Source organism: Pygocentrus nattereri, chromosome 15 (assembly GCF_015220715.1).
Source record: "Pygocentrus nattereri isolate fPygNat1 chromosome 15, fPygNat1.pri, whole genome shotgun sequence".
Classification (NCBI taxonomy): domain Eukaryota; kingdom Metazoa; phylum Chordata; class Actinopteri; order Characiformes; family Serrasalmidae; genus Pygocentrus; species Pygocentrus nattereri.
Window position 1 is genome coordinate 6,129,536 of NC_051225.1, and position 27,235 is coordinate 6,156,770.

Consider the following 27,235-nt stretch of genomic DNA (forward strand, 5'->3'; position numbering starts at 1 on the left):
AAAAACATTTTCTTCAGCAATGATTTGCCTCTAGAAACACTGTATAGCATTAGAATCAATAAAAATGAATATAAATACTGTAAAAAAGTAAATATTGAAAAAGTCTTATAGTCATATCTTGTGAGCTGCCAAGAAGGACAAAGTTTGGCTCCAGATTTCTCCTCAACATCGCCTGATTAATTTAACGAAGTACCGATCAGCCAAAGTAGACACTGGGTGATAACTTTCAAATAACACTGGTTTGTCACGAGGAGAGGTGTTATTGCTATTATTTATTCTAATATCAGAACTTTTCTGATCAAATAAACGCTGTATGTGTCTTGGGGTCTTTGGGCTTTTGCGTAGTACTGATTTTTTAACCCAGTTAACTTCTAACTTTACTTCACCTAGTGTTAACCCCCCCCACCCCACCCCCCTCCCCCATCTCTCTCTCTCACTCTCTCATGATCTGTGTCTCTGTGGGAAGTGTTGTTCACTCTTTAAAAAGATGCCTCTACAAGGGTTCTTTAGTAAAGACAATGAAAAGCAGTAGTTTGTCCACCACGATGCTTAACCCTTGTGTGGTGTTCGGGTCTGTGGGACCCATTTTCAATGTTTACAAAAAGAAAAAATGATGTGATTTAATATCATTCCAAGCTCAGATTCATCGGCCTTTGCTCATTTTCTGTGAAGAACATATAAAATAACCCATTTTCAGTCTTCACTCTGTTCACCCCCCACACATTTATATTACGCATGTAGTGTAATATATAGAAAGTGTGGAGGTGCTGTGTCCTTCACTGTTCTCCTCCTACATGGCCTGCTGTTAGTGTGTGTGTGTGTGTGTGAAGGTGCGAGGATGGACAACGTTGACAGGCTGCTGACTGGCTACAGCTGCTAAAGGAGAAGCCTACACTTGTGTAATATTTTAAACATCTGGTATTTTTTAACATAACTTGTTATGGCTGTAAATAAGAGGTGGTCATAATGTGATGCCTGATCGGTGTATGTGACTTTTCTGTAAAGGCGCAGTAACACAATAATACTAATAATGGACTGTATAATATCTGTGACTTAAAGTTCTTTATTCAAAATAAGCTTCATTTGCATGCAACAAACACATTCAGGCCTGGATTTTTATACAAATTTATTAAGTGGCAAGGAAAACAGAAACTCGTTTAAGAAAGGCACAGAGCAAGGCAGGTAATTAGAAGAACTGCGTTGTGGGTTTGGTCCGTATTACACGTGGAATGTTGGATGACATCATGCTCAGACGTCTCGTCTCTCTAGAGCTTTGCACTCATAGAGCTGCTTGGTTTACATACTTCCACACAGAGATGTACAGACAGTAGCAGGTAGAGGCATCGCCTCCAGTTCAAATCGGAATGTATGTGTATTTTGACCTTTTGGCACGTTTCACGATTTGGCATAATAAAAGTTTCTTTTTTGGTCCCTCAATCTTTTTTTTTTTTTTTTCCAAATGGAAAATGGAAGAAAAAGCCCCCCCTCCCTTCATAATTTTGAATAATGATAACAAAAACAAAATTCTTCAAATGTCACCTTCATTTAAAAAAAATAATAATCCAAGTGACCAGTAGATGGCAGACAATGTCCATTTTAAATCTGACCACACTATTCAGCTATAATATACCGCATGCAGGACATTTGGATGTTGGCATGAATGTGCGTCAAATACAATGTAAACAAATAAAAAAAAACAACGCTAACTGTGAAGATTAGCGGCGCTTAATGAGCACCTCAGCAACTGACCATCACCAGTCACCAAAGATTTTGGGATTTGTGTTGAGGGGGGGGTAAATGGGGATAAATTGACAAATGAAATATTGCGGATGCACAAATTAAATTAATCCTCTGTGAGGAAACAGGTTTGAATAGCTGCAGATATGGAATTAAGCTGGATGGTCACGGAATGCTGTAAGATGAAACTCCTCCCATCCCCCCTTCATATGCTGTTCAGCTCCTGGAGCGTCTGATCCAGAACTTGGTGCATTCCGAGGTTTTCTTCTTTGGCACTTGCTAATTTCTCTGCAAAAAGGAGGACAAAAAAAGAGCCATGAGCTGCTGGAACCGCTTTCCCTGGAACTCATGTTTAGTTGGTGGGTTCTGTTTAATGAACACAACTGCACACAAGAAAAACGACCGTAGAAAAATCTACGGCTATTAGTCTTCAATTCACAACGACAAAATGAAAGCTCCAGGTTTCATTTTTATGCATTCACTGACAAGAACATGCAGCTTCTTGTGCGTGTCCATTAGGAGCAGCATGCAGAGCTGTAGTTTGTAGTTTCTAATCCATGTCAAAACATTAACTGCACAAAAGACATGGGAGTCATGGGAAAAGGCACACAGCATGCAGAGGAAGCTGTCAGAAAGTAGATTTAAGAGTTAGGACCCAAAGTGGCAAATCAAGATGTAAACATGATCTCACCTTTGTTGACTTTCAAAAGGCAAATACTACACTTGAGCCAAATGTTAACTATTACCTAATGCACTACAATGTAATTACAGGTATCCAAATACAGTACCTATAAGCTGTAATTACAAACACACACACACACACACACACACACACACACATATATACACACACACACACACACACATATATACACACACACACACACACACATATATACACACACACACACACACACACACACACACACACACACACACACACACACACACACACACACACACACACACACACACACACACACACACACATCACTGTTGTCCAAAGGGGAAAAAAAATGTATCTCCATTTTTTTTCCTTCATCATTTAAGCACACCAGCTGTCCTTTATTTAGTGTGAAATTTCTGGATTAATGAGCCAATAGCAATGCTCCAAAATTGCCTGGTGTAAAATCTCTTTACATAAACTTCCGTTGAAAGTATCAGAGTGGTTTGATGTTATTACATGAAATGGTTATGAATATACCTCCGGATGCCTGAGGCAACTCTTCAGATAAGGTTTTCTTTGGCCTCAACACATACATGGTGGAGAGATACATGCAGGGTGATATGCGGCAAAATAGTCTCCCAGTGAAGGCACTTTTCAGGTTTTAACACATCAACATTACATCCAAAAACTCAGAAGACCCATGTAGGCTCACTAGTCATTCTAGGTGGTATAAACTATCCTGGGCTGGAGGTTAGGGAACCAGCATTGTGACCGGAAGGCTGTCGGTTCGATACCCTGAGCTGACGGTACATGACTGAAGTGCCCTTGAGCAAGACACCTAACCCCCAACTGCTCCTCGAGTGCTGTGGATAGGGCTGCCAAGCGTGCTCACTGCCCCCTAGTGTGTATGCATTCAGTAGTGTGTATGTGGTGTTTCACTGCACAGACTGGTTAAAAGCGGAGGTCAGTTTCCCTGTTGCAGGACTAATAAAGGCTAACTAAACTTAAAATGGCTACATTTGCACTGTACACAGTAGGACCCCTCGTTCCTATCACTCCCACTGTAAAGAAATCTGAGTTACTAAGTTTCTCCATTATGAACCATTTCGCATCAAACCACTCTGAATTACTTTATCTAAGTCTAAATCTAAACAACTGAATGTAGAAGTTTGGAAAAATTGTTGTAATTCTCCTTTAAAGCAGAATGAATGAGAGTGAGTGACAGAATAGGAAACGGAGCTTTTATTGAAACTAAAATTTCCATTGCATGAGACAGCAGTATTCAGGAAAAGAGTCAAAGTTATTGCAGCCAGCGTGAGAGACAGGAAGGCAGAGAGGAGACAGGGCAGGAGCTACAAGGAGGTCATATCGTTGAGGGCATGGTCCAGCTCCTCCGAGATGGCCTTATATTTCAGCTTCTGAGCGTACAATTCATCTGGAGATCAGCAGGAAAAAAAAAGCAATGAGAGGAGAAGCCAGAAGAAGCAATGGACAGAGCAAACGAAGAGAGGGAGAGAAGATGGGTTTAACAGATGAGACAGAACGTTCATGGAAAAATACAGCCCAGAACTACAGATGAACATGAAGAGGACGATATGAGGACTCATAGAGCTGCTGCTGTCCTCTTTAAGGACCTTAAGCAAATCACATGGGGACGAGTAAACTTTCCTGCCTGTTAAAATTTCCATCTGACCAATAGCAAACATGCTCTCAGGGTGCTTTAGCTAAGCATATATACTTTTATGCAGGCGATGCAAAGTAAATGAGCAGGAAGCTTCAACTGGCAGCGGACATTCCATAGTACTCTCGAGACTGGAGTGATGTAGAGCCTTTCTCGGCGGATTCCATATGCTCAGCAAAATATATTATCATGTTCACAGGAGAGCATCAGGTTTTAATGAGAAACGGTCCCAGCTGGTGAAATACAAAACTTTTAATAACTCCCAAACCAGTTTAAAACAACATAGATTGTGTTCATATTCCTCAGCATTGGTGTACAGCGAAAAATTGGCTGACCAGCTCTTGACCTATGAGACCATCTCCATGATTACATGGATATTTGAACGTAATTATTAACAGGAGGATTAGGCAAAAGTATATTCAATATGCATGTGGCCTTTCTACAACATGCAAATTTGAATGCGTTTTTCTGCAGAAGCCATATACGTTCCCGCTGAGGTCCAATTATAACATCTGTGTGTGTTTATGTACTTAAAAGAATAATAATTCAGTTCTGCATGGTCATTTTCCAACCTTTAGACTTCAAGACTGAGATATGTAAATAACCTCTGTTCTGACTGGCTGCCCTATGGTGTGCTTAACCCATGAAACGGCCGGTGGCTGGTGAGTTACTGTACTTACTGAATAATACATCTTAGTATATATCAAGCCCGGGATTGTAAGGGGTTAAAATCCCAGGCTTATTACATACTAAGGCTTATTATTCAGTAACTACAGGGACTTCAATGCAAGCTGGTTGAGCTATTCTTAGGTTCTAGACGTGTTTAACAAAACTTGGGGCCTAAGGGGTTAATATAAAGATATACAGAGCTCAGAAAGAAGAGAGGGGGGCAGTTGTGGGCTGGAGGTTAGGGAACTGGCCCTGTGACCGGAAGGTTGCCGGTTCGATCCCCAGAACCGACAGTCCATGACTGAAGTGTCCTTAAGCAAGACACCTAACCCCCAATTGCTCCCCGGACGCCGTGGATAGGGCTGCCCACCGCTCCGGGCAAGTGTGCTCACTGCCCCCTAGTGTGTGTGTGTGCGCTCACTAGTGTGTATGTGGTGTTTCACTTCACGGATGGGTTAAATGCGGAGGTGGAATTTCTCAAAAAAGTATCACTTAAATGCTATAGAAAAAAACACTTTGGTTCCTTAAAGAACCTGTGAAACCACTTTTGTAAAGTTTAAAGAACCACATAATGTAAAGGTTCTATAGCAGTTACAGTCTCTCAAACCATACATGCAAGCCAAGAACCATTTAGGAATCCTTATTTTTAAGAGTATAGTGCTCAATCTCTACATACACAGCATAGCATCTTCTTTTCAACAGTGCAGCTAAATAAATGAAGATGTTCATACCTTCCAGGTCATCGATGGATTTTTCCAGTTTGGCCACTGTTCTCTCTGCAAACTCGGCACGGGTCTCCGCCTGTTCAGACAAGATGGACAGGGAAGGGTCAGAATACAGTTATAACACAAATCTCATTCTGTGGGTCTGAGTATATTTTCCTTATTCATAAGTATAAAGAGCCTTACCTCCTTCAGCTTGTCACTAAGAACCTTGATCTCCTCCTCATACTTGTCTTCTTTTTCTGAGTACTGAAATAGAGGAAAATGCCATCTTCAGTTTATTGAACTTCAAACAATAAGTCAACACAAGACTGATTCTTTTTCACTCACAATTAACTCAAAATTTCAAAGTAGCCTGGTAAGTAAATGTAGTTATGTTATAACAGAAGTTTTGGGGAAGTATTCCTGAAACTCCGCCGTCTTCCAATCTAACGCCCTAGAAGTTCCTCAGTCCTACTACAGTTATGAGGGGGTCTGGCCTTCTAGCTACAGGCAGAAGCAGCCCAGAACTCCAGCCCCAGTTCTCAGAGTGTCCCCCCACCTCCCTCAGTCTTCCCTCATACTACCACCACCATGTTGAAGGCATGATCAGGTCTCACTGTTTAAGTTAAAACATCTGAACTGTTTCAGTTAAAACAGTCATTTTTACAGTGTATATGAACATGTAATAACCTGTTGTGCATCACTGTTTTACGTCTAGTATACTGTGTATAAGACTGACAGATACATATCATGACTGACATCAGTCACATGACTGAGTCCGTTTTTGAATACAGCCAGCAAAGCATATTTAATTCAATACTGAGAGGTTTGTAAGGTGTTTTCTGTTGATCCATCCATCGTAAAATGACGTCCAAAAATGAAAAATGTCCCAAAGTAACAATGTGAAAGTGATGATATGGTTGGCTCAACTTGGTTGTCTTACTTTCTCTGCCTGAGCTTCTAGAGACTTGAGGTTGTTGGTTACATTTTTCAGCTCCTCCTCCAGATCGCTGGCCTTGCTGTGAGCAAACAAAGAACAACAACAACATCTCAGCCAACAAAGGAATGAACTGTACTTGTATTGACATATTTAACCCCTTATACTGCAAGTTTATTTAGATATTAGTCTTAAGACTTGCTACGAATTATGTGGTAACTACTCTACAACTATCTATAAATAATGTAGTTATGAAAGTGAGGAACTGAAGTGTTGCTCCACGTATGGGTCCCTGAGAGTTTTGCTGCTTGACCGTCATTTAATAACAACAGCATACTGAATAGTTTTTCGTGCAGTTACTGAATAAATGACTAAATAGTTTTAAGGCTTAAAAAGGGGTTTAAAAAGGGTAAACTTGCCATTCAGACAGCTCGGCTCTCTCCTCTGCTCGTTCCAGTTCACCCTCGAGAATCACAAGCTTACGGGCCACCTGAGGCACAAACAGCAGGCTTCAGAACAGCAGCTTCAGTGCAGAACATCTCTGCAACCTCTAGCATTTGGAGCTAGTCTTAACAGAGCTCAGCCCTCATGATTTCTGCAGCGATGTCTGGATTTAGTGAACACCATGTGTACAACAAGAACGCAGTAAATTCTGCCTTGTCATGGCTCTGTAGTTAAAAGAAATGTGAAACATGTTCCTCTTCCCACAGTTTAGCTGGGTGGATGGATTTATCCAGAGGAAAACTGCAGAATCACAGCAGCAACACAAAAAAGTAGCAAAAATCATATCTGTCTGCCTGCCTGCCTGTCTGCCTGTCTGCCTGTCTGTCTGCCTGTCTGTCTGCCTGTCTGTCTGCCTGTCTGTCTGCCTGTCTGTCTGCCTGTCTGTCTGTCTGTCTGTCTGTCTGTCTGTCTGTCTGTCTGCCTGTCTGTTTTACTGCTGTTGGAAGAAAACCTCCATTTTTGTAATTTTTTCAGTTAACATATTTTAAAATCGCCTACTGCTCTTTATATTATGTATACATTTCATGACGAATGGACCAAAAGAAATGGCCCAAAAGTACTTGGAAAAAGTTTGGTTCCATTGACTTGCATTGAAAGTAAAGTAGGTTTTTTCCTTTTGCTGTAAAGTTACCATTTTGGAGATATGAGGTTTTCTTCTGACAACAGCTGTACATCTATCTAAAAATCAGTGTATGTGTGTATTTTGATAGATAGACTACCTGTGGTAGTCATTATTTACTGTTTTAAACATGGTGGGGCTGCCTCCATCACATATCATCCAAATGACCAAATAAAAATACCTCCTCATATTTTCGGTCGGCCTCTTCGGCGATGTGCTTGGCCTCCTTTAGCTGCATCTCCTGGATCTCCATTTTCTCCTCGTCCTTCATGGCACGGTTCTCGATCACCTTCATACCTCTGGAGGACGCATGATGTCAAAGTTCAATACAGCCATCATAGCTAGTCTTCAAAAAGAAGAGCTGAACCCCATTTAGAACGTGCAGCTCGAATCAGATTTGTCAGGAGGAAAACCTCCTCAACCTCTGGGTTACTTTGGGTTAAGCTGGCCTGTTTTGATAGGGTCATATGTTTGAAACACATCATTAGGGAAGCTTAGGTCAGAGCCCTGGGCTTCTTCAAAGAACCAGCACAATAATGACGTTCTACAAGCTAATGGGATTACAGCGTCTGGCTAGACCTCTACCAAAAACCCTATTAGGATGACTTGAATTTGAATCAACATTAGTGCACTAGAGGCATTTAACATGTAATCATTCAACCCTCTAAGTTTATTGTTGACTTATTAACCTTGACAAGGAATAATTTCCAAATAATTAAATGATTAAGATATAAACAAGTCATTCAGAGTGGTTTGATGTGAAACAGCCTGTTCTAGAGAAACTTACCAAGTCAGAAATGTTCACAGTGGTGGTGATAGGAACCAGACGTCTTTTAACGAGTTTAATGCCTCTAAAAGCTCCCTCATAGAACATTATTATGAATGGTTTAAAACACATTTATGGTGAAGGGGCACACACAAGGTGCTGTAAGGCAAAATATTACCCAAAGATAACATTTTTAGATTTACTTATTTTATCATCATCAACATCACATATAAAACCCCAAAAGACGTGTGTAGGTTCACTGGAGGTTTTGGTCAGTTAATAAAATTTAGAAAAAATGTATTTGTGATGTAGATGTTGTGACCCCTGGTTCCTATCATCACCACTATAAAGAAACCTGAGCCCGTACGTTTCTCTACACCTAGCCATTTTACACCAAACCACTCTGAATGACTTTATTTCCATCTTGACGACTGAATTGTAAAAGTTAAATTAAACTTTTAGAAATGTTCTTTTTTTCCTGTTCAATGAATAAAAATTATTTTACCATTAATTTTATATTCATTTTTGGGGGTGAATAGAGCTGTGGGTGGGCGGGTCTGGACGTGGAGCTTCTGAAAGATGGAGGGGCCCTTGAATTCTAACTTTTGAAACACGATTTTACAAATTCTCCGTCGCGCTGTAGGATCGGTAACATATACACTCGGGTTGTAACTTCAAGTTCACCTTCAGGTTGTGTCACATTAGGTGCTTTGGGAGCTGTAGGAGCTTTCTTTGGGCATAGGTAGGGGGGGGGGGGGTTGGTGCATCCATGACAATAGGCGTTAATCACTTCACAGCAGGGGAGTGGGCTACATGGGTGCTTTCAGAAAAATCCGAACAAGAAGCTGGAGAACAAGAAGCGACTTCAGCCTCGTAAATCAGCCGAACGATGAGAGACATTTTACAATAAGCTGCTCTACTTCTGAGGAAAAGTGTTCTGGCGGAGTCGGGAGGAAAGCGGCTACAGCTGAGCTAAAGCTTAAAGCAGAGCAAAGTAAGTCCGTGTTTTCGTTTATATTGTTTATCCTATACTAGGACGTCAGCACACACTTAGACATACTGGACATTAAATGTTGTGACTCCCAAGGTGGTCTGATTTTTGTTGAAAGGACAAAATGGCTCTTAACATTTGGGTTGTGACTCCTGACCTAACCTGGCTTTAATACAGAGCCGGTCAGATTTCTCGCTCATCCAGTGGTGTTTTTGTTACGTGCCGCCACAGACTGTCCGGGCGATGCACTTACCCACTTCCAAGTTCTGCCCTTTGCTTTCCGTCAACATTACGCTCTAAATTAAAATTTAGAAAATGGATTTTTAAACATTTGTGAATGGATTCAGAATCGTTCACATCCGCATTGCGATGCATCCAGGAATCGATTTTTTCCCGCACCCCTATATGAAGCGGTGATCATTGTAGCATCAGTGACCAGTGTGCGCTTCTACAGACCTCTCGCTCTCGTCTGCTGCTTTCTCCGCCTCCTCCAGTTTCTGCAGGGCAGTGCCCAGCCTCTCCTGGGCTCGGTCCAGCTCCTCCTCCACCAGCTGGATCCTGCGGTTCAGCGCTGCCACTTCACCTTCAGCCTGAATGCAAATGGCACAAGGTCAGGGGTCAAAGGTTTACAATGTGGGAAGAAAGAAACAGACAACAGTGAACTGACCTGAGAAAACAAAGGCAGGTTTGCTCTGCCCAGTTTACTGACCACGAGAAACTGATACAATGGAGTAGAATAGACAGCGTTAACCTCTTAACCTGCAGACTTCCTATTTACTTATTAGTCTTAAAGAGCCCATATCATGAAAACTTTTATTCACTTCCCCGTCCTTATAGTCTATAAAGGAGGCACAATGCAGGACAGCCAATCAGAACAGAGCTCTTGTACATATATTAGTTTTAAAGGTACAGTTAGGAAAACAGCCCTAATCGTAAAAGAGGTTGGAAAACGTTCACGTAAAAACTAACAGTGTCTGTTTTTGGTACATAAAACTACACAAACATCATTAGCACACCTCAAGGTAAAGAAATAGAATGTAAAGCTGGCCTTTACACTGCAAGTAATGGCATCTTTTTAAGTAAAATGGGCTTTAATATAGTCAATAAATCTAATATTTCTCTTGCTGAGATTGTTGTAAGCTTTTTAAGATTATTTTCCTTTTTACTAGACATTATTTGTTTTGCATAACTAAGTAAAATGATCTCACTCTATTGGCAGATAATGTTGCTTGTTTTAAGAAATGTGCTTGAAATCAGCAGGACTATAAAATTGATAAAATTACCTAAAAGTAAAAAATGTCTAGAAATCAGCTACATAATCTGAAATGAAGCTCACAACAATCTCAACACAAGGATTTATTGAGTATATTTAAATTCATTTTACTTGAAAAGATGCCATTTCTTTGCAGTGTATTATTCAGTAAATACTGCAACGGATTCAGAAACTATGAAACTAACATGGAAGTCATGTTTTAAGAGGTGCAGGTCTGTTTACAGGCCCATGCACTTTAAGGGATTCACTGAATCAATAAAAATATTTACCGCTATATTTGTGTAAACCTTCTCTTACCAAATTAATAGTAAGCCAAGGTCCTTCACAATGTACTGAGGGTGATATCAGAGTGTTATAAAGAACGAGAAAAACAAGGTCGACCTCACGCAAAGCTCAATCGGCAGCAGACAAAAAAGCAAATGTTTACACTCGTAACTGTGCCTCCCTTCGAAATGCTGGCAAACAAAGCTTTGTCTCAGAACAGACACAAGGGAGCCTCTATAGTGGTTTGCTGTCCACAGGGAGCGACAAGCAAGCCTGAACAATTAGACACTTACCGCATTACTACATTACAGTGAATATCACCACGGTTTAATCAAGCAGACGGTCTGTTCCATCAGAAAGTTATAAAAATCTGTCTGCCGGATTATGAAGAGCTCTGGGAAGAGGCATCAAGTACATTGAGAAAGCAGGGCTCATGGGAAAACTAGAGCAGACTCATTTTTCCTGAGCGCCATTCTCTCATGGGCTAGCTATTTGAGCTTTGGGTGAGAAATGCCAGCACGCTGCACAATCTTTGTGGATTCCTGTGGTACAGGCTGAGTGCACACGTCCCAAAAAACGAGCTTTGCTGAACGCTGCACATATAGTGGGTTCAAAATAAGCCAGATAAAAGGCCCAAGGTTGGGAAGCGGGACCGAATCTGAACACTGAACATTCTTTGGTGCAAAAGTTAATCCAATTCGAAAAACGTCACTGTAGCCACATTAACCCCCCCCCCCCCCCCCCCACAGACTGGGGAATCCACAGACTGAGTAAATAGAGAGGATAATATATCTGGTCAATGACCGCGTTGTTGTGCGCCACACAAATAACTCCATACTGCTCTGAGATATATACGTCCCCCGATACTATACAGACTGTCATTTACACAGTCTTGAGCAATATGATGGGTTTTCCCTCTGGAAGAGACGCATCCATCAAGCCAGAGTGTATAATTACCCCATTCATCACTTTTCATACTGGTTTCTCAAGCTATCCATAAAGGGACAAAGTAGACTTATATACTGTGCAAAAGTCCCAGAGTTAAACATGAAACGTGTTTATATGATACTAAACTTATATTAAACGTCTGGAAAGCTTGAATGAAAATATCACTGCTGTCGGAACAAAACCTTGTATCTCCTTTTTTTAGTTATTATCATAATTTGGAAAGGCCTGTTACCTTTTCCATTGTGTGTAAATTTCATGATGAATGGACCAAAAGACGCGGCCCAAAAAGCCTGGTCACAGATGAACAGACGGATAGACAGACAGGCGAACAAACGAATGGACGAAGCAACATGAATGAAGGAACGGATGCATGAACAATGCTCATGTATGGATAAAGGAATGAAGGGGCGACAGGCAGCTACACACAGGTGGTCTAGCTTGCCAGCTCTTGGTTACGCTGGGTTTGGCCAAGTCTCTCTCAGTCTAAAACTGTTTTGTATGGGCGGAGCAAGAGACATCAGCCGGGATTGTGATTGGTCAGGGGAAAGCTCACGGAAGCGTTACCCACGATTAGGACCTCCCAGTTTACATTGAGGAGAGAGGAATATGGAGAAATGGTGGTCATTTATTGGTCATTGTAACGCTATTCAAAGGGGAAACTTAAAAAGTACAGCTTTACTGTCTGCCTGTAGGAACAGGACTAACCTAATTAGAAAGTCCTGAGTCTTTCATTTCCGTACACAATCAGTACTAAGTGCAAGTTATTTATTTTTCCGGAGAACCATACAAGGCCTGGTAGACACCAAAACTGCCCCCATCAGATGAACAGCACAGATAAACAGGAGAGAGAGGAGAAAATCAAGCTTCAGAGCTGAAAACATCCAGGTGTTTCTGTCCATCCTTCCACCGTGAGAAGACGACTCAGCAAAGTGGGTCTGAAAAGATGTGTAGCTGCCAAATAGCCAGACTAAGAAAAGGAGACGGACATATCAAACAAAGATGCTGGACAATGGACTGACCACCCCAGAGTCCAGACTTCAGTATCAGAGACTATGTACCTGGACTATGGGAAGCAGAAACTGCAACCAACTTCTAAGACTGAACTTCGGAGGTGTGGCTGCAGATTTCTTTGAAAAACTGGAAGTGAGTCTGTACTTTTGACTGGAAACAAATAAATCAGCAAAAGGGTGGTCTCTAACTGCACAGCACTAATACAGACCCTTAGACTTTAAAAGGGTAAAATTACATTTTGGACCTTTTTAAAAACTGGCCTGAACACACGAGCCTGAAAGAAACACATGCTGCTTATTAACCAAATATGAGGAAGACAATGACAAAGAAAGGGGGGAACACACAGGAAATAGACACACTCTACATCCTGTGCCCTCCCTGTTACTCGCTCAGTTCAGGGTCAGAACACTCCCTCCCCAGCCATGGCCCTTCCTTAGTCATCACGTTCCCTTGGTTCCCTGGGAATGCATGCCATATAAGGTAAAACACACTGCTGAATGACTGTGCTGGAGTGCCAGGAAGATGTAAGAGTAATCAGTCCAGAAAAAAGGCCTAAATGGAGCCATGTGCATCCTACAGGATACCGGCAAGAGAGGCGCATCAAGCCTGCAGGGAACAATGATCATTTGCCATAGAGAACAAAACAGAAGGTATTATGTTGCTTTTTAAAGGTAGAATTTTAAGCATTTCTTTCCAATGAATCCACGAAACTTCTATTCCCTTTCAGCACAGTTAACGGTTCTTTGGAGCGGTGCTAGATCACTGCTAGAAGATCCACTTTTGGTTCCCTAAAGAACCCTTCAGAGGAAAATTTAGTTGAAGCTACAAAACAAAGAACCATTTTTGGCATCTTTATTTTTAGGTTTCAGTGAAATAGCAGTCCACTTCAAACTTAAAGCAGTTTAAACCTCATAACTTATGCAACTAACACAAATACGTGATTTTTTTAAAAAAGTTTATAGCAACTATTTCCAATCAATTTACACGTTTTCTAACAGCATTCTCTGTTCAGAACAACAGCAGCACCAGAACTGTGCTTGTGAGTAAAGGAGATCCAACTCGGTTTCTTTAAAGAGCCCATATCCAACATAATGCTCTCTTTTTTTCATTTTTCTGCTTTTCTTAAGGTCCACCTATAATGTTCAAGTGGATTTTGTACTAAATAGGCCAGCCTGAAACACTCCTTATAACTTCAGCGTGAATGGGCGGAGCTAAACTGCTGTAGGATGAATAGGGGGATATATGTAAAGGAGTCGGATTTTATGACATCACAAAAACAGTGGATTCCAAATCAGATGTTTTTGCAGGCGACATATGTTTGTTAGGGTACATCAAATGTTTTTATATGAAACAATGGTTCTCTATGATATGGGCTCTTTAAAACGAAGTGCAAATACTTCTGACTGGACACGACTTTGCCGACTACTCCCTCAAAATGGACCGACCTAAAGGAAGGAACATATGCAGAAGAATGATTAGAGCACTCAAACAGTCCTAAGCACCCAAGACCGGGATGTTTAGTCCCTCTCTTAACACTTCCGTGCTATCCTTGACAAGAGCACAACAAACTTCAGGCACTGTTGAGTGCTGGTACAGGCTACCATGAACCTTGGAGTGGTCAGGTATGTAGCAGACAAAATACCGAGAGATATCCTATCGCCTCGGCTACTTTATGAACCGCTATTATGAAAATGGAAGCATATCAGTTGCAGAGGCAGGTTAAACAGCTAATAGGTCCATACAGGCTCTGTAAGAACTACTGAATTAAAATTCTTAAAATTGACTTTGCACGTATTTTTTGTGTCCAATTCAAATTTAAATCTAAAAACAACCAGCCCAATAGTGAAAGAGATGCTCCATGCGCTTAAAAGGTGTGAACCGTACTTTAATGAAAACCAGAAGGCTGTCAACAAAGTGGACATGGTTTAGCCTGGGCATTATGAACAGGCCTCTCCAGTGATGTGATATGACCTAACATGTGAGGAAGTCTTGTTAACACATTTGACAGGAAAATGAATGTAAACCCCCCCCCCAAATAACTCCCCCTGCCTCATTTTTCAAACACTAAGTCATTGTCGGCTGAAATGGGATGAACACCCACTGAGGGTTCTAGCTAGGATTCATTGGGACATACCTGCATTTCACATAGCTCAGGACTGACGTCTTGGAGGACATTTGATTTTTTAAGCAACAAGGATTCTTGGAAACTCTGGCCAGAACATACGAGCTCCAAAAATGTGACTGCACATCAAAAAATAGCAAAGATTAGCCAATAACAGTTCGTTTAATTGGCCCATTTCCTAGAAAACATGTCCCAGTCCATACAATCTATATATGAACCAAGGCCTCTTCAGCCTACAGCAGTCTAGCCCACCCACTCAAGTTGAAGTTATAAGGAGTGTTTTTCAAAAATACAGGACAGCTGATCAGAACAGGGATCATTTACATATGTCAGTCTTAAAGGCACAGTACCCAAAACAGCCTCTTTAACTGTGAAGAATAAAGAGAGGTTGGAAAATGGTCATGTAGAAATACATCAACCTCCAAAAAGCACCATCATAAGCAGATTTAAGAGGACTAGAAAAATGCACGAATTATAACAGCCTCAGTTTCATAATGACTGCCTATGTTATCATTACGGTGATAGTCAAGAGTCGAGAACAGTGCTTTACTAAAGTAACACAAACTGGACCCATGGACAAAAACAGGCCTTTAGACTACTTTCAATATCACATTCATCTGAACGGACCCTCATTTAAGCCCATGCCAACTTCCTGCCTATCTCTGTGGCCATCTCAGTACGAACGGGGTCCACAGGAAGCGCAGATGTGGAGCAGGAACGACATCCTGATTCAGCTCCTTAGGGAACACCACAGTTCAGGAAGAGCCAAAAGCAGCTAGTGGTGTGATATTCTTCCCCGTCTCCAAGAGCCCGTAAGCGTACAGTAAAACTCAGTCCTATCACTACAGATCTCAGGTTTAGGGCAGTGATGAGAGCAGAATCCGATAACGGAAAATGGCCTTGCATAAATGGATTATGATTGGTTTTGGTACATAAACCCACACAAAGGTTATAAGTGGACCTCAGAGGACTGGACTGGAAATGGTTCTTGCGCATACAAAACCACGCAAATCATCAAAGGGGGCAGAACAGAATACCAGAAAAATGCATGATATGGACCCTTTGAACTTCAATAGTGGCTCCAGAAGAGTCATCCAGTGATAAAGGCTGAAGGGAAGAAGGGGGGAGGGGACTTTGAACTTCTTTGAAAGTTGGAAATTGTCATGAGAAAGTATTTCTGAGCTCCCAAATAGTCTAAAGACGGACATTTCAGGGCGGCTGGTCTCAGCTTAGCATTAATGTCCAAATTAAAGGACATTACTGGACTTTTTCAGAGGAATAAATCCACTGCTCACTGTTCAAAACGAAACCTAGCAAACTGGATTCTGACCAGTATCTAGATGAAAACAGCCCCTGTTTGTCAGTAGGCCTATCATATAGGAATGGAGATATGAGGGGTGGGGAACTGTCCTCACATCTGGCCTGCTCTCCTCACTGTGCCATATCGCCACACTTTTCTTAAGCAAACAGGCAGCTAAAGAGCATCTATCTAGAGCGTAGGAAGGGAACCAGTCTGTTCTGGGAAACCTCACTTTGTCAATACTGAGTTACAGTAATGTGAATAAATGTATGATGCTCGAGTGCAGAGACAATGAAAAGTTGCTTTCTTGGGACCTGCACTATATGGGAGGGTTTAAGACCAACGCCTAGCTTCGTACACCCAGCACTCCACGTTTGCTCTTTTTTTTTTCAACGAGGCTGGAGTCTTGTTCGAATTTTCACGTTCCACCTTAAACGGTGCAGCAGTTACATACTGATGCCTGAGACGCCAGAGTGTAACTGCTGCACCATTTAAGGTGGAACGGGAAAATTCGAAGAAGGCTACCCAATTGCCTCCAGCTTCGTTTTTTTTCCATTGAGTTTTGCAACCATTTCTAACTAACATCGGCAGGATGCTACAAGCTAACAAAACGAGCTGGAAAAGAAGAAGAAGGCAGAGAGGAAAAAAAAGGAAAGGAAGCAGACGTGGCTCACTTTCTCCCGCAGCTCCCTCTCATTGTCCAGCTCTCTTTGTAAAATTAGGGCTCGGTCCTCTGCGTCGTCCGCCTGCTGCTGCAAACTCTGGATCTTTCTCTTAACGGCGTCCAAAGAAGTCACACCTGCCATTTTTTTTACTGTTTTGCTTAGTTTTTATGAAACGAGCTTTAAAAGAACACCCTGCGTGCAAATGAAATGGATGGCCAAAATAAATAAAAGGCACAGTCTGTAAAAAAAAATCACAAATATAGTCCTTAAAAAAATCAGGAAAAAAAACTTTAGAGGAGTGCAAATAAATGTAAACCAGGCACTTATTTCCCACTTAAAATAAGCTCCAGCTCAACGGAGAAAGTACTAAAAAAAGTTAAAGTTTGTGGAAATGCGCGAAGTGGAGTCTCATTGAGCCGTTGGGGCTGGTGTGTGTGTGTGTATGTGTGAGAGTGTGTAAGGGCGCTCAGAGGAGGCAGAATCGCTGGATTACTTCATACCGAAACCGACCAATGGCGTGGCAGCATGGCGAGTGGGCGGGGCGGTGTGGCTGGGCGTGGCCTTAGAGATTCAACTTGCTTGAGATTCTTTTTCAATATATTTTTAATAAAAAAACCCCCAAAGCTCTAAAACATGCACAACTGTTCCCACATTGTCACAAATTTCCATTTCAAATAAACGTAAATTGAAAATATTTATTATTTAGCGTGGTGCTGATCTGGAACCACACAGCTGCAGTTCGACCTATTGTGAGTAACCTTAAAGGGAAATTCCTGGTCAGTTCAGTCATTGGGACGTAGACAGAGTGATTCAGGGCGGTTTGACTGACTAAGATTTCTTTACAGTGGTGGTGATAGGAACCAGGGGTCACGGTGTGTACAATGCAAATACAGACATTTTATTTACTATTAAAAAACACACGTCTTATGAGTGTTTTTTATCTGCTGTTGATAATTCAGGCTATTTTGGCTTACAACACCCTGCATGTACTTCTCTGTGAAAGAACTTTTAAAAGTTGGCCAAAAGCTTTTCTCAAAACTGTCTGTCTCAGACATCAGGCAGCATATTCACAACCATTGTATATCATAGCTTTCAGCTTTTGGAGGCATTAGACTCTTTAGACGTCTGGTTCCAATCACTGCCAGTGGTGGACAGTAACTAAGTAAATGTAATTAGTTTCTGTACTTAAGTAGTTTTTTTCGTGTGTCTGTACTTTTTTTTTCTTTCCTTTCACTCCACTACATTTCAGAAATCTGTCGTTCCTTTTGGTTTTTGTGTGTATAAAAACGTAACATGTCAAAACAAAAGAAGCGCAAAGTAAGACCACCAATGACGGAACTAACCTAACCTGTAAAAAGACCACAATATAGAAATATGTCCACATATGCAGTCGTGACTGGCGTGTTTCTTTTTTTCTGAATTTCTACAAACAAACACTTTCATTTTATAATAAATGAGTTTGGGCTGGTTTATGTTTATGAACAGACGCCTACAGATCAACATAGTAAAGGAGCTCATCTGTGATCCTGAGTTTAAAGCCAGTTTTTATTCAACTTAAACTTGGAACTAAGTTGTAAATAAATCTGAAACTGAAACTTTGCTTGTGTGTAAAAAGTGATTTCAGAGCCACTCGGTTCTCCCTGATGGAAACTGTTTACCTTCAGTGTTTTGTGCTTCTGATCATTTTAATAGACGTCAGCGTCACTAATTAATGACGTTCTATTAAAAGACTGGTTTACCAAGAGAGACGCTGGAGGACTTTCACCTGAAATGAGTTCATGAAGCCAGTCTGGTTATAAAAATGATAACAGGGCCAGATCAGAGCCAGAATGACTCTTTTAGTACTTTTACTTTCGATACTTAAGTACATTTGAAGGCAAATACTTTGGTACTTTTACTCAAGTGGAGGCCTAGATTAAAGAACTTCTACTTTTACTGGAGTAATATTTTACCTTGGGTGTACACATGATTTGTGTACTTCACCCACCTCTGGTCACTGCCACTGTAAACTCTGTTTCTCTAGAACGAAACCTTTCACATCAAACCATGCAGAAATTTTGTAAAATCAGTGAAATTCCCCTTTAAATATCCAGTGACATATATATAATTTTAACCCTATTTCTGCTTTCAATCTATACATTTCAGTACATCTTTGCTTTCGGAACACATTCTCTGTTTTTGTGTTTTATATGTGTTATTTTGTTTTATGTTGTTTTTTTTTAAGTGTGTCTTTTTTACATTTAGTTTTTAACATTCATTTGCTAGACTAGCCTTTCAGGTCTATTATATATGGCTAACTTTGCTGCAAAGTGTTTGAGTCCATTTCAGATACTACTCATAATATAAAAGTGTAATAACAAGGTGGGTGAACAGAGCAGAGAAATGAATGATTGTTTGATTTGGTTCCTAGAAGACTGACAAATTCGGAGAGTTTCTGGGAGCTATATAACGCTTTCACTCCATCTAACCAAATCCTGAGGACACAATAATCGAGTGATGTGACTCAACACAAGCCTCAGATGCTAAATTTAATTCTCTGTCACATTGCAGGCCATGAGAGTTAACTTGGAGACGTGCACCTCCATGATAAAGAGCCGCTGCAGGCAGAGGGAGCATTGATTTCATTAGACATAGGAGTGTGGCCTTTTTTCGTTTGCTTTCGCCGCATTCCTAGCATTCCAGGGCTGCTGCGCAGCAGTTGGAGCCAAGACTCCCCCATTGCTCCATAGGCTTATCAGTAACAGGCATGCGAAAAAAAAAGCCCTTGTTCATCCCCCAACCAGGATCTGTTGAAAAGTCCTGTTTGCTGCTGAGTACTCCTTCCTCCTTCCCTCCTTTTTTGCAGTTGAGAATTCAGAAGTATAATTAGTTTATGGTCTCTCCTAATGCATGACATGTGGCAGGGTAGTCTAGAACAGATTTCCAGGGCACAAGTCCAGAGAGAAAGCTCTGCAGACGGCAGGCCTGCCTCACGTTTCAGGCCTCCCAGAACCCTAGAAAAGAACTGAGGGACCTGAAAGTATGTAGGCCGCAAATGTTTTTCTAATTGGGTTGTTTACCAGTGTAATTTCTGCACATGCCTAAATGCTGTCATAGCACAATCTCAACATTTTTTGTTTTTATTTTTATTTTCCAATCGAAAAATCCAGCTGTCCATTACACATGTGAGGACTTCATGGTGAATAGATAGAAATGCTCCAAGATTATTTGGAGTAAAATCTTCCTACATTAGCATAAAGTTAAAGAGGAGTTCCACTAATTGGTCAAAACTTCCGCTAATAAATTGGTTAAGGTGTATACAAAGTCATTCAGAGTGGTTTGGTGTGAAACGCTCCGTTCTAATGAAAATTAGGAGTCCAAATTGTTCCCATTGATGGTGATAGGAACCAGACGTCTAAAGAGTATCATAACTATAAGAGCTCCGTCACAGAAAGCTACTACATAAAATGATTTTGAAGATGTTGCCTCATGACTGAGACATTGTTTTATGATAGTTTTTTGTGATAAGGTTTTGTGCTAAACATACTTTTAAAACAGAGGTGCAAACAAGGTGTTATATGACAAAATAGTCCCTAAAGAAAAAGTATTTTTCAGGTTTTCCACTATTTTAACATCATTTGGCTGACGCTCTTATCCTGAGCGACTTTTATTTGATCATTTTTTTACACAGTTAGGCAAAGGTGGTGTTAGGAGTCTTGCCCAAGGACTCTTATTGCTATATTTGTGTTTTACACATTGTGACCCCTGGTTCCTCTGGTTCTCATCAGCACCAGTGTAAAGGTAATTAGGGTAAATAAGTGTCTTTACAATGAGACACTTCACATTAAACCACTCTGAATAACTTTATAATAAAATTATAAAGACATTTTGAAAAATCTGTGGAATTTCATTTTAAAAATGTGTCTTTCAATCAATAAAGTTACCATTTATACACATTTTTGTTATGGTAGTGACAATATGTTCAGGTATAACAGAAAGTCTGGGCTATTTTTGTTCCTAATTTTGTACACTCTGGAGGCATTGAGTAAATATAATTATGACACTGTCTTATTGGTTTCTCATGACCTTTGGTCACTTTACTCTTGTCCACATCAGTGGTCAATGAGGACCAACAATTGAGCCATTCAGTTGCTGCCTTTGGCAGAGCAGCAGAAACAATCCAAACGGAATGAAATCAGAATCAGAATTATGTAAATTGTTGACGCTTCGCTTAAGATGTGCTGCACGTACAGTCGTATGCAAAGGTTTTAGCGCCCCAGGTTACATTTAGTTGATTTTCTGAGTCAAAATAAGTGAAAATAACCTTTAACACAAATTATTGCACATGTTTATGTGCTGAATTAAACATAGTGGAAAAAATATAGCATAAAATGTCGCCTGTGCAAAAGTTATGACACTTTTTATCATTTATGTTTATGTTTTTTCCCCCAATATGTTAAACATAACAAATAAACAGAAATTGTGCAGTAAAATTTGCAGAGAAATTTCGTATTTATGTGAGCTCTCTGTAGAGGATCTGTCATCTCATCTCCACTTAGAAAAAAAGCAAAACATCATTCGTTGGGGTGTTTAAACTTTTGTTTGTCTCTGTATATCATGTACATCACTGTGAGACTCCTAGAAGAAGGATAATTACTGTCTCCAGCTCTGCCTGCCAGTGAGAGCAAGCAGAAATAAGCAGATGTACACTACCACTCAAAAGTTTAGAAACACTTGTCACATTAAGACATTTTGCAATTACATATAAACAATAGTAATAGCAATACAGCTTATTGCTGTAAAAAATATGTAAAAAAAAAAACCTGCATCTTGTTTTTTGTTGTAAACCTCATGGTGAATGGATCAGAAGAAACCTCCCAAAAGGACTTGGAAAGACGTCTGGTTCCATTGACTTACATTAAAAGTAAAGTATGTTTTTTCCTCCTCCTGTAAAGTTGCCATTTTGGAGATACAAGGTTTTGTTCCGACAGCAGCGATAAATAAATTAAACAATTCAACAGAAGTTGTTTTATATGTTTTGCACAGTATTACAAGAATTCAGTGAAGTTATCAAGTCATTCCTAATAATGAATAATTCTCTTTTTCCATTTTTTTTTTGTTAGGTTGAATTCTGGATTCATCTTCATTTTATTAAAACATCATTCTCACAGCTTTCTCCATCATTTTAGAATCATCCACAGCTCTGTTCATCATTCTGGACACATCGAAGATTTGTTCATTTGTATTCACAGCTTCTTAACGTACTGCTGATTATTTAAAGTTGTGAAGTTGCACAGGAAACACATATCGGAAGCATTTGATATGTTTATCTATCTTATTTATTAACTAATGAATTTACCTGATCCAGATGTGGATTTCCAGATTAATGAACTTTATTACACCTACACAATTACTGGCAAAGGTAACTGAACTAAAAGGCCATGTATATAAGCAATGTAACTCCTTAAAATCCCAGGCTTTTTACATACTAAGGCTTATTATCCAGTAACTAAAGGAGCTTCAATGCAAACCGGTTGAGCTATTCTGAGGTTATAGAAGGGTATATGCCGGTGGGCCCTGGTCATATAACGGGTTAATGTGGAAATGGTGTATCTGAATCATATACACTCAAAACACCTCTTAAGTGTACCATAAGGCACATACAGTACATCTCTGACTGTCCAACACTGCCCAGCCAAAAACCCAACAAAACCACTCATACCTTCATACCTAAGGCCCATGATAAGCTAGTTTAATGTATAGTTGAGTGACTCCACTGTCCTCAGGAAATACCTTATCATTCTCCCTCAGTCCAACAGTTTTGTAAACATAAAGGCACCTTCTGTAAACTCCACTCTGTCGATTGCCAAGTCTGATCTGATGACAGTCAGGCAGGCTTATCAGGAACACTGCTGGACTTGTTGTGAGCTCATCCTTAAAGAGTGGCGGACAGGAATGCAGCAAGCTCGCTGCTTCGCACGATAAGATGGACCTGATCAAAGCTCGATCACAGCTGGTAGCGCAAAAGCCCTCCATGATTCACTCATTCAGTGCAGAAACAGGTGGAAGCCATTTACTTTAACCTGCATCTGAGATGGTTTCCATTCACCTACCTACACGCTCACAGTCGAGACTTGGTTGATGAGTGGTGCACAACGAATATAGACTTTAATACTCTGACAGTGAGGCTTACAAAGCAACTTATGGAAAATGGTCAGCTTTTATGAGCTTTCAAAGCTTACAGCATTTCGGTGCTGTATTGGGGCTGCACGATATGAATACTGAAACACTGCACTGCAAAAAAAACCCCAACATGTTGGCAGTAAGTGAAATACTTAACATATTCTTATAGAACTAGATATTGTTGCTTATTTCAAGAAATGGTAAGATTTTGCTTCAGTCACTGTCGTATATTTAGCTTAATGCAACTATTTACATCTCATTGCTAATGCATTTTCTCTAGTGTTTATAAGTGCCTTTTCTGCGGTGAAGTATCGTGATTATACGGCAACATATTACAATTGGTGACTCAATAATGTGCATAACCTGCATTATTTTTCCAAAACTAATTGACTTTTGTTGGGTGAATTGAATACCTTGATTCCTCAAAACACCTAAGAATGCTGGCCTGGAATATCAAGATGTTCACAGCACATCGTGATTGGTTAGAAAGTTCATTTGCATATCAGTATCGGAAAAAGCCAATATTGCAACAATGTTTAACAAATTATATACTGTGTTGCCTTTCTGTATTTATCAGTGTTATGAGTGTTATATAATTAGTATGTTACTAATTATATTACTGAACAGATCATTTTCCATAAACCCGTAGAATAAACTCTCCTAATGAGGATTTGCAGTGTGGTTGAAGGGGAAAGATGCTTTGACCAAGACGCCAAACACGGAACTTTCTGTTTTCAAGTTGTTTTGCGCCCTAGTTTAACAGGATATCTCACTTACGTCAGCGGCTTTCTTCTCAGAAAGTTCCAGTTTCTCCTGGGCATCTTTCAGGGCCTCAGAGTACTTGTCCAGTTCATCCTCAGTCTGCTTCAGCTTCTTCTGCAGGCCAGCTAGCTCATCGTCCAGCTGTAAGACAAAAACACATTAGAGCAGATGGAAGCGCTCAAGAGGACACTGCCGGGTGTACCTGCTCTCCTACCACAAAGGAATAGCATGACAAAACAACTTACTGTACAGCTTTGTATCAGTGTAGTATACAGTAATCCTCAGCTGAAGATGGTGCAGAACCTTGTCGTAAAACAATCTAAGATAAGTGTGACTGACAGATGTAAGAAGAACCCATTAAGGCTTAAGACTGTCAGGAGGAAGACAAAGACCAGGTCTAGCATTCCCAAGCCTGGGAGCTGATATCCTGGTTTATTTTTAGCCCGAGTGAACAGCCCTCCTGGTATGCAGTGGACCGAGCTTTCACAAACACTCTTTGCTAATCTTTGTCTAATCAGTTTCTCCATTTTCCTGCAGCTCTTCAGAAGAACCTGATAATCTTCTGACAAAGGCCTGAGTGCTCCACAGTGGTCTACAGCAGTCAGCTGTTTATGTTCATCAGTTTACGTTGAAATCTCAGCAGCACAGTGTTGTGTACTTTAGCCGTGCTCTTTAAAGTGGTCCACTCTTAAAAAAACAAAGGTTCCCAAAATGTTCTTGGCTTGGATCGTATGGTTCTAGGAGAAACGTTTAAATGGCACAGAGCTTTTACATTACATGAAGGTTCTTTAAACTGTAAAACAGTTCTCTAAACTTGCACGTGTCATTTACAAAAATGGAACCAGCCACTGAAAGGTTCCTCACACTCTTTCAGGGTGCAAACGTCACTTGGGTGCTATCTCCAAGGGTACGTCTTCATTAGCTTCAGCTATGGGACATAACTGAGACAGTGGTTTCTCTATGGAATCGCTCCAGAAGAACCTATTTTGGCAGCATTACTTGTGAGATAGAGTTCATCCAGTTCTTGATGTGGGTGGATTAACTTTTCTGAGTGTATTCCAGAGAAGCAGAGCCTGATTTATGCAGCTGAAAGATATTAGCAACCTAGAAAAGTTCACTTCTTATCAGTGTCCATGCTTAATTTTGGAACTCACCCGTGAAAGAAGCTAACATTAGGTTGCTACATTCACTTTTACATTCACACACTTGGTTCTTATCCACAGGTACAAATAAATCATGTTACCGTTGTAGGCGAGTGTAACATTAGGAGCCTTATGCAAGGACTCTTATTAGTATAGCATGGCATGTTTACCTGGGAAGCACAAATTTAATCTAATCCTACGTCTAATGCCACATCTAAGCCAAAGCAACATAATCCAATGGTAGACAGTTAATTACTGCCAGGATTTCACGCTATTTAACACTATTTTTACAGTAAATATTGATTTCTTGATGATATTGATTCATGCCTTAATGTGAAATCCAGTTATTTTCATATATATTTTCTGTAACAAAACAGCAAATTACTATGAGGTTACATTGAGCTGTACCGCACAACATTACAGGATATGAAAGCAGTTGATTTATATTTATATAAAAATCTTTTAACACTGACATGTCTGCAAAAAATATATATTGTTTCTTGGTTTTATTGATTTTGTGTATTTGCAGTGCAGACCATAGTGAATAAATATGTGCATTGAGGTTCTGATCTGATCTGATAATGAATTTTATTTTACATTCTTTTACTTTATTTACATCTTTATTTACATCCTTTTAACATATTTCTATATACAGACAAATTTACATATTTGTCTATAAAAGTTTTTTTTTCATATATACAGTACTGTGCGAAAGTCTTAGGCACCCAAGACACATTTTCAAAATCTAATTATTTGTGCAGTTTGTGTTCATTTGCTGAGAAAAGTGTTAATATTAGAATAAACAAAACTGATAGAATATTAATTAATAATGATTTTGTTAAGTGATACTTTTTTGATCCCACAACTGGGGAAATTCCACCTCTGCATTTAACCCATCTGTGAAGTGAAACACCACATACACACTAGGGGGCAGTGAGCACACTTGCCCAGAGCGGTGGGCAGCCCTATCCACGGCGCCCAGGGAGCAGTTGGGGGTTAGGTGTCTTGCTCAAGGATACCTCAGTCATGGACTGTCAGCCCTGGGGTTCGAACCGGCAACCTTCTGGTCACAGGGCCAGTTCCCTAACCTCCAGCCCACGACTGCCCCCATTTTCTGGATGTTGGTGTGTTTGTTTACCCATCTCCAAGCTTCTCCTCGAGGAAGTCCAGTATTATATGTAGTTAAAAAGCAGCTCCTGGTTTGACCAATCAGTGCTTCAGTAAATTGAGCTCATGATGTCATTGATGATATTAACGAGTCTCTGTGGCGGCTGTGAAGGTGTCAAGGAAAAATATGGACCCAAGAAATTCTTGTTCCTTTTGATTGTTTTGAATTATGAATATGACTTTATTTGTTATATGTATATTGTGATAAACTCACTGCTGAGGTAAACTGTACATTAAAATACAGGAAATTTCTGTATTTTAATTACAATGTATTATTGTAAGTGTACAGCAGAAGGCAACTAGTGGCGCAGGTGACTTTGGAGTCACAGTATAAAGTTGATAGTTTACTGTTAATTACTGTTAATAGCAAAAATAATAAAAAATATAATAACAACAAAGTCACTGTAAAATTACAGTAAATTACTAGTTACTAGTACTAATTGTACAGTAATTTAGTTTTTTACAGTACACATCTAATTGTATTCCTACTGCCACACACCACCACCATGTCAGCTCGGTCTCCATCCAAATAATTTGTGGTCAGCGGTGGTCACTCTCCACTGATGGATGGGGTAGAGGGGGGCTGAAAAATTGTACAGCTGCAGCTGATCTGGAGTCTGTAACTTTCACTCCTAAGACAAGTGTTTCTGACGAAATGGAGAGTGAGCGTATAAATTAGGTACCTGATCAGTGTATGTTGCTGCTAACTGTGTAAAACCCCCCTTGCATAATATCTAACATTGACACATAGTCTTAAAAATAACCCATCCCTTCTTGTTTTCCCTACCTGCTTGCATCTTTCTTCAGCCGCTTTCTGCTCCGTCTCAGCCTGCTCCGCCCTGTCGATGGCGTTCTCCTTGTCCAGCTTCAGCATCTGCATCTTTTTCTTGATGGCCTCCATTTTGATGATTTGAGTTTTAAGAACTAAATCAAGAACTTTCAGAAATTTAACTCAGGCTTTCTTCTTCTTAAGGGTCGATGGAAAAAGAGAAAGCCACGGAAAGAGAGAGAGGAGAGGTGAGGAGGAGAGTGCAGCTGATGTGAACTCAAACCCGAAGCTGACCACAATGCTGGATCTGGCTGTGCCCTACTAGAGTCAGTAGTCAGCTCCCTCCCTCTGCTCGCTCACTTTCTGCTATCCCCA

General features: G+C 40.3%; 1 protein-coding gene across 4 annotated transcripts; it reads right to left on the reverse strand.

The window, feature by feature from the left end:
* Positions 1 to 1,109: 1,109 nt before the first annotated feature.
* On the reverse strand, positions 1,110 to 27,235 carry tpm4a (tropomyosin 4a). 4 transcript variants are annotated; one of them, XM_017693338.2, is made up of 9 exons: positions 26,879 to 27,235; positions 23,798 to 23,923; positions 9,732 to 9,865; positions 7,700 to 7,817; positions 6,815 to 6,885; positions 6,402 to 6,477; positions 5,663 to 5,725; positions 5,486 to 5,555; positions 1,110 to 2,025 (listed from the first exon to the last, which is right to left on the reverse strand). In XM_017693338.2, exons 1-9 carry the CDS (start codon positions 26,990 to 26,992, stop codon positions 1,943 to 1,945), a joined length of 855 nt encoding a protein of 284 aa, XP_017548827.1. In that variant the 5' UTR covers positions 26,993 to 27,235; the 3' UTR covers positions 1,110 to 1,942. The 4 variants fall into 4 exon arrangements, with proteins under 4 accessions (XP_017548827.1, XP_017548829.1, XP_017548826.1 ...); XM_017693337.2 differs by lacking the exon at positions 1,110 to 2,025 and adding an exon at positions 3,632 to 3,839 and having other exon boundaries at positions 26,879 to 27,233; XM_017693340.2 differs by lacking the exons at positions 23,798 to 23,923; positions 26,879 to 27,235 and adding an exon at positions 16,868 to 17,289.